Raw genomic sequence first — 14,449 nt, forward strand, 5'->3', positions numbered from 1 at the left:
GTCCCTTGGAGCTCAAGCTGAGAAAGGGTGTAGACAATGGGTTAGCAACTATCAGACAAAATTAATCTGAGCAAAATCTTCTTCCCTTTCAAGGCCGTTCCTCTTGAAAATGCCTTTTTATGGTTTTTGTTTGCATTATCATCTCACTACTTTAACGGGGTGGATGGAAGAGTGGGTGGGTGGGTGGATGGATGGATGGATGAATGGATGGACTGGCAGACAGGTGGATGGAAAGGCTCTGGAGAAAATATCACATCAATAGATACAAAAGGAATATTCAATCTATAATCCTATTTGAAAATTAATGTCTACAAATAGGAAATGAATCAACTGCAATTCTTTCTCCACTTAGCTTCTATATTTCTTAGCAGTTTTCCTTGCTTTTATTTTTATTGGCACACAGTCCCACCCTCACTAAATCTTGAAGATTCCAAGAGGGTGGGCCCGATGTGGAAGAGCTGGGGCGGGGTGTGGGGGGGCACACGAATGTGGCTGCCAGCACTGGGCGCTGAGCCAGCTCCTCTCCCAATCAGCTCTCGTCTGCCCCGACTCTGTCAGCTTGTAATAACTTCCAAGGGTGGGGCCTGCCAGAGCACATCCCCGCTAAATGGCCAGAGGAGCAAGGTGCACTGTTAGACGCCCACAAGGAGATGTTTCTGGGTGTGTGAGGGGTCTGGGTCCTCCCACTCTGGGCCAGTGGACAGGTGGTAGAAACCAAGGAGGGCGTGTTTCCCTCCTCCTGGGCTCTTCTGAAGACTCGTGGGCAGCATCATGCTCGTGATGAGAAACGCTTACTCTACATCAGAGTCTGTGCCGGGCAGAGGTGCATGATAGGACTGGCACAAAAGAGAGAGGGGGCCTGGACAGGTTCAGTACCCAAGTCCCACCCAACCGGGTCTCACTTATCTACCTGCCTAATTGAAGGGACTGCCTAGGTGCTCTGCCCTGCTAGTCTCCCCTCCTAGAGCCCTGCCGAGCTGGTAGCCTCGAATAAAGGGAGCATCCCCATCCTTTGCCATGATGCTGCCGTACCTCTTGGACCATCAGGGCCAGGAGGTCCCCGATCTCCAGGTGGACCCGGGTCAGGAATATCACCAATAGGAACACGTCCTGGGATGCCTGCAGGACCGGGTGGTCCTGGTCTCCCTGCATAAGCACATGTTTACACATTAGCTTTGTATTTGAAAGATTTTGAACAAATCAAAGAGGGATAAAACATGCTGCTTCTTACCTGGAGGACCTGGGGGACCTTTTTCACCAAAAAGGCCAGGAGGAGAAATTCCTGGGCTCCCGGGGTCTCCCATCTCCCCTCTTAACCCAGGTAGTCCCACCGGACCAGGTGGGCCCATTTCATCTGAACCTTAACAGGGAAAACAGCATGAACACATTTTTATCTTACTTGGACTTGACGAGGAACAATTTCCCAAAAGTAATGTGGCAGAGAAGTGGCTGGTTCTTCAGAGACCACTCTCTGGCTGCAATGGTACTTCCAACTGTGACCATACCTGGGTCACCATTTTCTCTCAATGATCCATCACACTGGTCAAAATCAGGTTTGATTCCTTTAATGGTTATTTCTCAGATTAAAAAAAAAATGAATAGGTGAGTGACGATACCAACCCTCCAACCTTTACGATGGACGAAGCAAAAACAAATGAGATGCAATAATAAATAATTATGGATGATCTTCTTTAAAATTTGAGTGGAAGGTAGCATCTAATGAGAACCATGGTATTATGGAGTTTCCCAGTGAGAGGAGAGAACATCACTGGTTTTCTGGAAGAGGTATACATCTAATCAGGCTATTTGAAAGAGTCACTAAATGAGACTCAAGTGTACTAAATTACTTTTCAAAGGCTGGGGAGATAGCTCAGCTGGTAGAGTGCTTGCCTTACAAGCACAAGGCCCTCAGTTCGATCCCCAGTACCGCAAAAAATAAATAAATAAATAAATAAATAAATAAAGGTTTTGTCTCTCCAAAATACCTAGCAGCACACGTCACCTTTCCCTATAGTCTCTCAAGTCTACATGTTGAGTTACAGCTTTGATAAACTTCGATTATACTTTTTTCTGAGAAACTGACACAACCAATGTGTGTGTTATGAGAGGAACAAACTAAAACGCAGCTGTTGAAGATCAGCCTCTTTGTGATATTAAAAACAACAGCAAATAGTTCAGGTAATTTTTTTTTTTTTTAGCAGTGGCAGTAAAGGAATGCTTGAGGTGCTGATCAGGGCCACATGGCCACACAAGACCCTGCGATAGTTAAAACTACACAATTTCTTTTAAAGCCCAGACTTTGTTTGTTATTCACAGCACAGTGAAATCAGTCCCGCGTAAGCGGTTATTTATTATTGGTAGAGACCCAAATGAGACCAACACAAGGCACTATTAACATCCCTTCTTAAATAGGTTTTCTTAAATGTCCTTTTTATGCGTCACCCTCAGTGCTAGAAATAGTTCCCATGCTGTGTCTCTCTCAGCTATGACAGCGTTTTAGTTTTGCTCCCGAATCTCATGGAGTGAGAAACTACCCCAAGGGTTCCGCGTCATCTCATCACCCACCCATGGAATCTGGGTCTCCGGGGTGGTTTTTAGATCTTACCTGAGGCACCTTTGCTTCCTTTCTCGCCTTTCAAACCATGCAAGCCGTCCAGACCAGGAGACCCCGAAGGACCTGAAAAACACACCAGGCCTGTGTCTTGAAGACAAAAGCCGCCCCTGATACCAATTCTGGTCACTGCCCTGGCACTGCCCAGCAGAGTGCATGCCACAGTGCAAGGTGGACCTCTCGCACTCTGGAGGTCCTCAGCAGCGTAGGACTCCAGGCAACGGTTTCTTAGCACAGTCGCCTGAAGGGGGTCTGCAGCAAACAGCTTAACATGTGTCCTGGGTTTTAAGACACCCCTCTTGGCTTATAACCATAGCATGACCAGCTGCAGTCCACAATTAACGACTCTCAGTGTAGGAAGTAACCTTTGCGTTAATGACAATAAAACAATTCTAAATAAAAAAACAAAGACTGGATGGGAGCCCATCCATGCCTCCTGCCTCCCAGGATGGTCTTTCCACCAGGATCCGCAGGTCCCACTGCCCAGTCATGCTATAAGTAAGAGGGCGTCTGGCCACGGTGGTGCCTGGAACATGCGTGTCCTTCCTGGCTTTATTTTAAGCACTGCTGCTCTGGAACAACAGGCCTGCAGGTCAAGTTTGGCTGTAGCTTTTTTTTTTTTTTTTTGCAACCAGTTCTTTCAAAACCATTCTGACTCCTTTTTTACAACCACCAAATTTATTTCATGATGATCGTCAAAACCTCCAGGCTCTGTAGTTAGACTTTATCCCCCCAACGTCCGAGCCATCTCTGAGAACCTTCTGTCAGGCAACCGTAGGGTCGAGCAGCCAGGCGTCACCTCCGCCCCACTGAGCACCTTCAGTGGACTTTCTCCGACGGTGTCCCAGCACTACCCTTCCAGCGTGTTTAACTTTTCCCCTGGGCAACCTTTCAAATGCAAGTTTCCTAATTGCCCAGCATAGAGTTGGAAGAGGAAGAAGAAAGGGTGGAAAGGATGGAGGAGAAAAGGGAGAGGAAGGGCCAGTGACCAGGATCACAGAGCTTCTCCTCAAGGCTGAGCCCCGCTGACTGCCGTCCCTTGGGTCGTGTCCCAGGGATGACTGGGGAGGGCGGTTTTTCCTCAGGACCTGGCCGAGTCTGGTCACCTGCCTATTTCATTGGTGGGTTTTCCATCTGGTTTTATCCATCCTGTTCTTTCTTACCCAATACTAAGCAACTCCATATGCAGCCAGCCATTCACTCGGTGTCGGGACAGATCTCTTGAATTTGGAACAATAACACCTTCAGTTGATATAACTGAACATACAGTGAGCACCTTCAGCTCCACCCGTGAACCTATCTGGGGTACCCTGATCAACTATGCCTGTGCTGTGCTGTCAGACTGTCTCCCCAGCTAAAGGTCAATTGGAGTGGAAGGCCATGTCCTTTTAGTCTTTCTGTCCCCAAACTTGGCTTATTTCCTGACACACAGGAGGAGGTGTTCATAAATGTTGAATGAGTGAATGAATGAGAAAATGTGGACCAAGGAGGTCAAGGGATTGATCAGGTGGAGAAAAGACCAAATTTTTAAAAAGCAGACTACACTTCCTATTTGCTTGTCACCTCTTTCTCTGATACATTTATAGGATGAATATGATTTGGAGAACCTAGAGGAATCCATTTGTATACATGTGTGCCAATTATTATCTGTCCACTAAAGCCAGCCCTCCGAGGACTCCTTACTGCAGGGTGACATAGTTAGTCTCTTCCTGTCTGTTTATCAGCAGCACTTGGAACAGACATTGTTGGTCTCTTTTTAAGATCTCAACTTTAGATGAATTCAACTGAACTATATTCTTTTGCACTGAAAAAATGGGAATGCATCTTTATTTTCCCTTGATCTCTTATTCCTAACCATTTTTAAACAACCCTGGCTTAGTTGATTTTCCAATCCTCTTTCCTATTTTATGAGCCAATATTTCAAGTTTGCACCAAAAGAACACAATGATCTTCTTCATCTGCCAAATCTGGATATTTATTGCAGTCTATCTGAAATGATAATAAATTTTTTGAGACCACTTTGCTATTTCCATGTGTTTTGATCTCCAGCTTTCACCCTGAGATTGATGGCTTGGGGGACTTGGCTAAGGGTGGAATGTTCCAGCCTCTGCCAACTCTCCATTGTCACATCAACACATCCAGATCCTGTGTTGTCCCAGCCCAGCCCCTTGCCATTGTTGAACTGGCCGACCCTTATCTGACCTAATGTTATCTTTCTAAATTGAATGCAGCTACATCTGGGGAGGGTTTTAAGGGTAATTTTTCCTTTTGACTGAAAGCTTTTTATCAATCCCATCTCTAAATCAGAAAGTTGTTCATGCATAAAATATATACAGTGCAGATGAGAGGCAATTAGGCTAACAAAGCACATTCCTGGGTAATGAGGAATTTTTATTCACCTCTCTGATCATCCTGTCCTTCTGCTTAACAGCCATCATTTAAGGCTGCATGGAACTGCTCTCAGGGTACAGGGTGCTCTCTTCCTCTCCTCAGTAAATCTCATCTCTCCAGCACAGTTGGCCTCCCATCTGTCTTAGCCAGCCTGCTCTTTGTGACTGGATTCTCACTCTCAGGTTGTATTTTTATTCTAAAGCCTGGAACGTCTGCACCCCAGGAGACTTCTACTGGTCTACACTTCTGATAGGGAGTCCAATGTGTCCCCGCTAACCTGGGACTTTCCCTGGGTTAGCACCAGAAGTTCCATATCCTCAGCTAACCCTTCAGTCCAGGCAAAAAGGGAGAGCTGGCCACCCCAAATTTAAAGCTGAAGGGAAGGAGAGACTTTGATGACTAGAGCTAATGGTTGAAGAAACTTGAATATTCTTATCAAAAATAATACTGCAATGAGATTTTTTAAAAATTTCAAAGAAATTCATCAAATGCAGGAATGCCTACTGAAGGCACAGATAAGGTTTCCACCTGCACCGAACTTCAGTGACCAAATGTGTCTCGTGACATACTGATGGGAAGGTGGGAAAAATGATACTGTCATGACAGAACAGGCAGGCAGTGATGCCAGGTGTGGTAAGTGCTGCAGGCTGGGGCAGGAGAGTAACAATCTAGCTGTGACAAGGAGGGACGATTCCATCACTCCAAGGCACGTGGCATTGCTTTCCTGACAAAGGACTTTTCAGAGTGCTTTTTAAAAGTGAAATATTTTCCTTACCCAACCCACACTCTGTATAGTGTTGTCAGTCTATAAATAATTCTCTTTAGTTTTCCATTACAACAACCTTACCTTAATGCCCATCCCAGGACTGGGCTTCTTAGAGGGACTGTGTGCGCAAAAATTTAAATCTGGGAATCAAGCCACTTTTAGCATATGCTTAAGTTAAAGTTTAAATCTGATTGAACACAAGCAGGACTCAAAATCCATATGGCCTGTTCTAGTAGAGCAAACAACTCTTGAGTTCAGCAGCTGGTTTGTTCAAACAAGATAACCAGTCTCCTTGACTTATTTAGAACATACTTCAAATATTTAGTTTCTCAGTTCAAAGTGTTTCTGCGGGAGCGTGGTTCATTTTGATATCAGCATGATCGACTGCAACTGGGGGCGGGCGTTGCAGCTGCTTTAACCTTTAGGAATGTATTTCACGGCTTTGTCTCGTGTAGATGGATGCCTTCTTGGGCTGTCAGCAGTGAGACAGTGTCACTACATGGCCAGGAAGCACCACTGCAGCTGCTCCCGTCACCCCCTCGCTGTCCCTTCCAACAGATTCACCACTTCATTGCACTGACTTCCAATGAGATCAGGGATTGCTTTTCATGAAGATTTGCTATGGATAAATTCATTGGCTATTAGTTTTTAGTGACATGTCATGTTGAAGTTATGTGATAAATGCAAACTAAAGCGAGGTAAAGAAGCATCAACAACAGTAGTATGAGTATTGCCATTGTGGTGACACTGGGTATATGTTATGAGAGTAGAAAGGAGAGGGAATCCAGTAGAAGTGGTTAATAACAGGAAATGTTTTCTTTTGGTTCATTACCAACTTCTTACAGACACACACACACGCACACACACACACACACACACACACACACACACACAAAAGGTCAAGGAATACCCCATAAGAGATGTAGGGATTGCCAGAGGCAGGAAATGACTTCCATCACCAGAGAAACTTTAAAAGTAACCAAAGGATCATTTTGTTTGACACCCTAAATTCATCACCAATCTCTGGACCTCCCATTACTGAAAACGTCCACGAAGAGGCAGAACAAGGGGCCAGGCTGTCTGGTGACAGGAGCTTTCCTTGTCAAGTTATTCTGCCGTGTGGAGACATACAAGTTGTACCAATGCTTCAAAACAGCTTCCCTCTGCAGTCTTGCCCCAGGGAATACATATCACGCTACCACTTGCTGAAAGTTTGGAATTATTTGGAAGCTAGCCAATGAATAAAGAAGGGAAAGAACAGAAAACCAGAATTTGGATTTTCAAAACAATGAAATGGTTAATCCTGAAACTGGTGTCCATTCTCCTGAGAGGAGGCCCTTTCCACTTTACTAACATCCAGTGTATACATAAGCCAATGAGCAGAAGGCAGGTGGGAGAGGAGCAGGAGGGGAGCAAGAGCACTTAGACCCTCAATCTCAGGGCCACTGACTCAGTTGCATAGTCTTGGGTTTGTCTATTTGTTTACTCACACTGTCAACCCAATGCTTTTTAAAAATGGGTCTCTACTGGGTACCAAGGATATAAAAAGGTCTCCTTTTAAAAAATCTGGAACCAGAGATCCAAGATGGCAGACTAGAAGGAGGCTGCTTCCTTGTCCCTCCGTGACTCCAGTTTCAAGCAGAGGATATCTGTTTCTTGGTGAGGCAGTTTTTGCTGCTTATCGATCCCCTGCTGTTTACCCCATTTGTCTGCTGTGATCACCTGCAATCTGCCAGCATACCGACGCCTTTTTTGAGTGCAGATTGCTCACTGTCAGGCGTCTATCATCCACCATTTGCCTGCCTCTCGCCTGTCCATCCCCTTCCTTACACCTATCCATCACCCAGCGCACGAGGTTCACCTCCCGATCAGCCAACAACAGTCAGCAAACTGATCACCAACCGCCAGTGGAGCACCAGCTGCCTGCTCTTGCCTGGAAATTCACTGTCACAGTACCTGCAGGTTTGATTACACGTGGCTGCCTCCATTTTGAGACAACAGCCAGGCCCCGTAGGACCCCTGGCCGGACTGACTGAGCCCTGTCTCCAGGATCCCTCAGCCCAATGGATCACTCCCTGCCTCTGGGGCCCTCACATCGACTGCCTGCTCCCTGCTGCCAGGACCCCCCGACCAACTGACTGTGCCCTATCACCAGGAACCCAGACCGACTGCACCCGGCCTTCAGGATCCTGCAACCACACCAAACACACCCATCCTCCAGGACCCCTGCCTGACCAACTGCATCCCACCTCCAGGACCTCCAGCCAACCACGTCCACACCCTGAACTGCAGCTTCCCATTTGCCAACACATGTGGAAGCCAGAGCGGCCATCTTGGATAATCCTGGAAACCTTAGCTCCAATCTTTAGGTGGGGCAAATCCCATCCTGAGATGCCTGCTGAAGCTCATTGTCAGGAACCTCTCATGACTCAGGCTACTGAACTCTGGGTGGTTTCATTACTGTATGACTGTTATAATGTAGATTTTCTTTTTTCTCCTTATTGAAAAAATTTGTTTTTATTTCTTTACTTTTCTTGCTCTCTTTTCCTTTTGTTTACCTGTTCCCTCAGAGTCTCTTTCTCCCTTTTTTGCATGCTAACATCCAATTTCTTTTGATTACACTCTCACCCTTTCTATTATCTAGAACTTCTGTATATTCTTTTCTTATCCAATTAACAGCCACATTCTACATCCCTCTGCATTCTCTTTATCCTCCATTTGAAACTGCAGACCTTATTGCAAATCTGTTTGTTTTACTGAAGATAATATTTGAACTCATTCTGGTTATTATGACACTTTTGTTATTGTTCTCGTAGGGGCTATTTGGTCTAGGATTGCATAGTGTCTGAATTGGGCACTGCTAATACTGATCCCCCCTTAAAGAAAGGGTTTTAGAAACCTATAGGGCCACTATAAGCCTATAGGGAGAAATCCGCAATACCCCAGATCTGCACAGCTAGAGGGGAAGATACATGAACAACATGAAAAAACAAGGGAAGAAAATGATCCAAACAAATCTAGATTCTATATTCATAGAATCCAATGACTATGTTAGAAGAAATGTCAGAAAAGGACTTCAGATTATACATGATTAAGATGATTTGCAAAGCAAAGGATGAGATAAGAGAGCATATGCAGGCAATGAATGATAATACCAATAAACTGACAGAGCAACTGCAGGAAGCAAAAGATCATTTCAACAAAGAGATAGAGATTCTCAAAAAAAAAAAAAAAAAAAAAAAAAAAAAAAAAAAAAAAAAAAAAAAAAACCAAATGGAAATCTTTGAAATGAAGGAAACAATAAACCAAATAAAAAACTCAATGGAAAGCATCACCAAAAGACTAGACCACTTGGAAGACAGAACCTCAGACAATGAAGACAAAATATTTACTCTTGAAAATAAAGTTGCCCAAACAGAGAAGATGGTAAGAAATCATGAACAGAATCTCCAAGAACTATGGGACATCATGAAAAGACCAAATTTAAGAATTATTGAGATTGAGGAAGGCAAGAGATACAAACCAAAGGAATGAACAACCTAGTCAATGAAATAATATCAGAAAATTTCCCAAACCTGAAGAATGATATGGAAAATCAAATACAAGAGGCTTACAGAACACCAAATGCACAAAATCACAACAGGTCCACACCAAGGCACATTATAATGAAAATGCCTAACATTCAAAATAAAGATAGGATTTTGAAGGCTGCGAGAGAAAAGCATCAGATTACATATAGGGGGAGACTAATACGGATAGCAGCCGACTTGTCAACCCAGACTCTAAAAGCTAGAAGGGCCTGGACCAACATATTTCAAGCTCTGAAAGAACATGGTTGCCAACCAGGAATCCTATACCCAGCAAAACTAACTTTCAGATTTGAAGATGAAATAAAACCTTCCATGATAAACAAAAGTTAAAAGAATTTACAAATAGAAAGCCTGCACTACAGAATGTTCTCAACAAAATATTCCATGAGGAGGAAATGAAAAACAACAATGGAGGTCAGCAAAGGGAGGAACTACCTTAGAGAAAAACCACTCAAAGGAGAAACCAAGCCAACTTAAAAACCAAAAATAAGTCAAATGACTGGGAATACAAATCATATCTCAATAATAACCCTGAACATTAATGGCCTAAACTCATCAATCAAAAGACATAGACTGGCAGAATGATTAAAAAAAAAAAGACCCAACAATATGCTGCCTGCAAGAGACTCATCTCATAGAAAAAGACATCCACAGACTAAAGGTGAAAGAATAGGAAATAACCTACCATGCACATGGTCTCAGTAAAAAAGCAGGGGTTTCCATCCTTATATCAGATAAAGTGGACCTCAAATCAAAGTTAGTCAGAAGGAATAAAGAAGGACATTTCATACTGCTTAAGGGAACCATAAACCAGGAAAACATAACAATCACAAATATTTATGCCCCAAACAATGGTGCATCCCTGTACATCAAACAAATCCTTCTCAATTTCAGTAATCACACAGACCACAACACAATAATTCTGGGTCACTTTAACACACCACTGTCACCACTAGATAGATCTTCCAAACAAAAACCAACCAAAGAAACCATAGAATTCAATAACACAATCAATAACCTAGACTTAATAGACATATATAGAATATTCCATCCATCAACAAGCAAAATCACTTTCAGCAGCACCTGGAAACTTCTCAAAATAGACCATATGTTATGCCACAAAACAGCCCTTAGAAAATGCAAAAAATAGAGATACTGTCTTGTGTTCTATCAGATCATAATGGACTGAGAATAGAAATCAATGACAAAATAAAAAACAGAAATTACTCCAACACCTGGAGACTAAATAATATGCTATTGAATTAAACATGGATAACAGAAAACATCAGGGAGGAGATAAAAAAATTCTTAGAGGTCAATGAGAACGACGATACAACATATCAAAATCTCTGGGACACTATAAAAGCGGTACTAAGAGGAAAATTAATTGCATGGAGGGCATTCCAGAAAAGAATGAAAAGTCAACAACTAAATGACCTAACATTACAGCTCAAAGCCCTAGAAAAAGAGAATAGAATAACAGCAAAAGTAGTAGAAGACTAGAAATCATTAAAATCAAAGCTGAAATCAATGAAATTGAAACAAAAGAAATAATTCAAAAAATTGACAAAACAAAAAGTTGGTTCTTTGAGAAAGTAAACAAAATAGACAAACCCTTAGCCACACTAACAAAGAGAAGGAGAGAGAAAACTCAAATTACTAAAATTCGTGATGAAAAAGGAAATATCACAGACAAAACTGAGATACAGAACATAATGAGAAGCTACTTCGAAAATCTGTATTCCAACAAAATAGAAACTACCGAAGACATAAACAAATTTCTAGAGACATATGCTCCTCCCAAACTGAACCAGGAGGACGTACACAATTTAAACAGATGAATTTCAAGCAATGAAATAGAAGAAGCCATTAAAAATCTACCATCCAAGAAAAGCCTAGGACCAGACAGATTCTCAGCCGAGTTCTACAAAACCTTCAAAGAAGAACTCATTCCAATACCTCAAAGTATTCCAGGAAATAGAAAAGGAAGGTACCCTACCAAACTCATTCTATGAAGCTAATATCACCCTCATACCCAAACCAGGAAAAGACACATCAAGGAAAGAAAATTTTAGACCAATATCCTTGATGAATATAGATGCAAAGATCCTTAACAAAATATTGGCAAACCGTATCCAAAAACATATTGAGAAAATCATGCACCATGATCAAGTGGGGTTCATCCTGGGAATGCAAGGATGGTTTAACATCCGTAAATCAATAAACATAATCCATCATGTCAAGAGACTTAACGATAAGAATCATATGGTTATTTCAATTGATGCAGAAAAAGCGTTTGACAAAATACAACACCCCTTCATGCTCAAAACACTAGAAAAATTGGGATAGTAGGAACATACCTAAACATTGTAAAGGCTATTTATGCTAAACCCCTGGCCAACATCATTCTTAATGGAGAAAAACTGAAACCATTCCCTTTAAAAATGAGAACAAGACAGGAATGTCCTCTTTCACCACTTCTATTCAACATTGTCCTCGAAACTCTAGCCAGAGCAATTAGGCAGACCAAAGAAATTAAAGGGATACAAATAGGAAAAGAGGAACTTAAGTTATCACTATTTGCTGATGACATGATTTTATATTTAGAGGATCCAAAAACCCCCTCCAGAAAACTCGTAGACCTCATCAATGAATTCAGCAAAATAGCAGGCTATAAAATCCAAACACATAAATCTAAAGCATTTTTATATGCAAGTGACAAAACAGCTGAGAGGGAAATGAGGAAAACAACTCTATTAGCAATAGCCTCAAAAAAAAAAAAAAAAAATACTTGGGAATCAATCTAACCAAAGAGGAAAAAGATCTCTACAATGAAAACTACAAAACACTGAAGAAAGAAATTGAGAAAGACCTTAGAAGATGGAAAGATCTCCCATGTTCTTGGATAGGAAGAATTAATATTGTCAAAATGGCCATATTACCAAAAGTGCTATACAGATTCAATGCAATTCCAATTAAAATCCCAATGATGTACCTTACAGAAATAGAGCAAGCAATCATGAAATTCATCTGGAAGAATAAGAAACCCAGAATAACTAAAGCAATCCTTAGCAGGAAGAATGAAACAGGGGGTATTGCAACACCAGAACTTCAACTCTATTACAAAGCAATAGTAACAAAAACGGCATGGTATTGGCACCAAAATAGACAGGAAGATCAATGGTACAGAATAGAGGACATGGACACAAACCCAAATAAATACAATTTTCTCATACTAGACAAAGGGGCCAAAAATACGCAATGGAGAAAAGATAGCCTCTTCAAAAAATGGTGCTGGCAAAACTGGAAATCCATATGCAAGAGAATGAAACTAAACCCCTATCTCTCACCCTGCACAAAAAACAACTCACAATGGATCAAGGACCTTGAAATCAGACCAGAGACCCTGCATCTTATAGAAGAAAAAGTAGGTCCAAATCTTCAACTTGTTGGCTTAGGATCAGACTTCCTTAACAAGACTCCCATAGCACAAGAAATAAAAGCAAGACTCAATAACTGGGATAGATTCAAACTAAATAGCTTTCTCTCAGCAATGTAAACTATCAGCAATGCGAAGAGAGAGCCTACAGAGTGGGAGAATATCTTTGCCACTCATACTTCAGATAGAGCACTAATTTCCAGAATATATAAAGAACTCAAAAAGCTCTACACGAAGAATACAAATAACCCAATCAACAAATGGGCTAAGGATATGAACAGATGCTTCACAGAAGAAGATCTACAAGCAATCAACAAACATATGAAAAAATGTTCACCATCTTTAGTAATAAGAGAAATGCAAATCAAAACCACCCTAAGATTCCATCTCACCCCAATTAGAATGGCGATTATCAAGGATACAAGCAACAATAGGTGTTGGAGAGTATGTGCGGAAAAAGGTACACTCATACGTTGCTGGTGGGGCTGCAAATTAGTGCAGACACTCTGGAAAGCAGTGTGGAGATTCCTTAGAAAACTTGGAATGGAAACACCATTTGACCCAGCTATCCCACTCCTCGGCCTATACCCAAAGGACTTAAAATCAGCATACTACAGAGATACAGCCACATCAATGTTCATAGCTGCTCAATTCACAATAGCCAGACTGTGGAACCAACCTAGATGTCCTTCAATTGATGAATGGATAAAGCAACTGTGGTATATATACAATGGAATATTACTCAGCTATAAAGATTAATAAGATTATGACATTTGATATTTGGAGAATATCATGCTGAGATAAGCCAATCTCAAAAAACCAAAGGATGAATGATCTCGCTTATAAGCGGATGATGACACATAATGGGGGGGTGGGAAGGGGGCAAGAATGGAGGAAGGAGGGACTGTATAGAGGGAAAAGAGGGGTGGGAGGGGTGGGGTGAAGGAAAAAATAACAGAATGAATCAAACATCATTACCCTATGTAAATATATGATTATGCAAACGGTATGCTGTTACTCCATGTGCAAACAGAAACAACATGTATCCCATTTGTTTACAATAAAAATTTTTAAAAAATCTGGAACCAACCTAGATGCCCTTCAACAGATGAATGGATGAAGGAACTGTGATATATATACACAATGGAATAATATTCAGTCATAAAGTAGAATAATAGTATGGAATTTGCAGATAAATGGATGGAATTGGAGAATATCATGCAAGTGAAATAAGCCAATCCCAAAAAACCAAAGGCCTAATGTTTTGCCTGATAAGTAGATGATGATACATAATGGGGGTGGGGGAGTGGGGGTTAAGAGAAGAATGGAGAAACTTTAGATTACCTAGAGAGAAATGAGAGGGAGGAGAGGGCAGGGGTATGAAAGATGGTGGAATGAGACAGGCATCATTACCCTATGCATATGTATGATTACATGAATGGTGTGAATTTACTTCGTGCACAACCATAGAAATGAAAAGTTGTACCTCATTTGTGTACAGTGAATCAAAATGAAGTCTGTAAAAATAAAAAACACGTAAGTTTAAAGAATTCATCTTCCATTTGTAAGAAAACCCTCTAAGTAAACAAATGGATACAACATAAGTGTTATGCTAGAGGTGTGTGTGAAGTACATATGGAAAAATACCTTTT

At 41.7% G+C, this 14,449-nt stretch overlaps 1 protein-coding gene across 4 annotated transcripts in view; it reads right to left on the reverse strand.

Moving 5' to 3' along the window:
* Positions 1-14,449, reverse strand: part of COL4A4 (collagen type IV alpha 4 chain) — a 136,294-nt gene that overhangs the window by 22,096 nt on the left and 99,749 nt on the right. For all 4 annotated transcript variants that reach the window (XM_079132608.1, XM_079132609.1, XM_079132607.1 and 1 more), the window contains 3 exons: positions 2,606-2,677; positions 1,232-1,360; positions 1,033-1,146 (listed from right to left, as the gene is read on the reverse strand). In XM_079132608.1, coding sequence (XP_078988734.1) covers positions 1,033-1,146; positions 1,232-1,360; positions 2,606-2,677 — 315 coding nt within the window. The remainder of the gene's footprint in view (positions 1-1,032; positions 1,147-1,231; positions 1,361-2,605; positions 2,678-14,449) is intronic.

Source organism: Sciurus vulgaris (assembly GCF_902686455.1).
Source record: "Sciurus vulgaris genome assembly, chromosome: 3".
In the NCBI taxonomy this organism is placed as follows: Eukaryota; Metazoa; Chordata; class Mammalia; order Rodentia; family Sciuridae; genus Sciurus; species Sciurus vulgaris.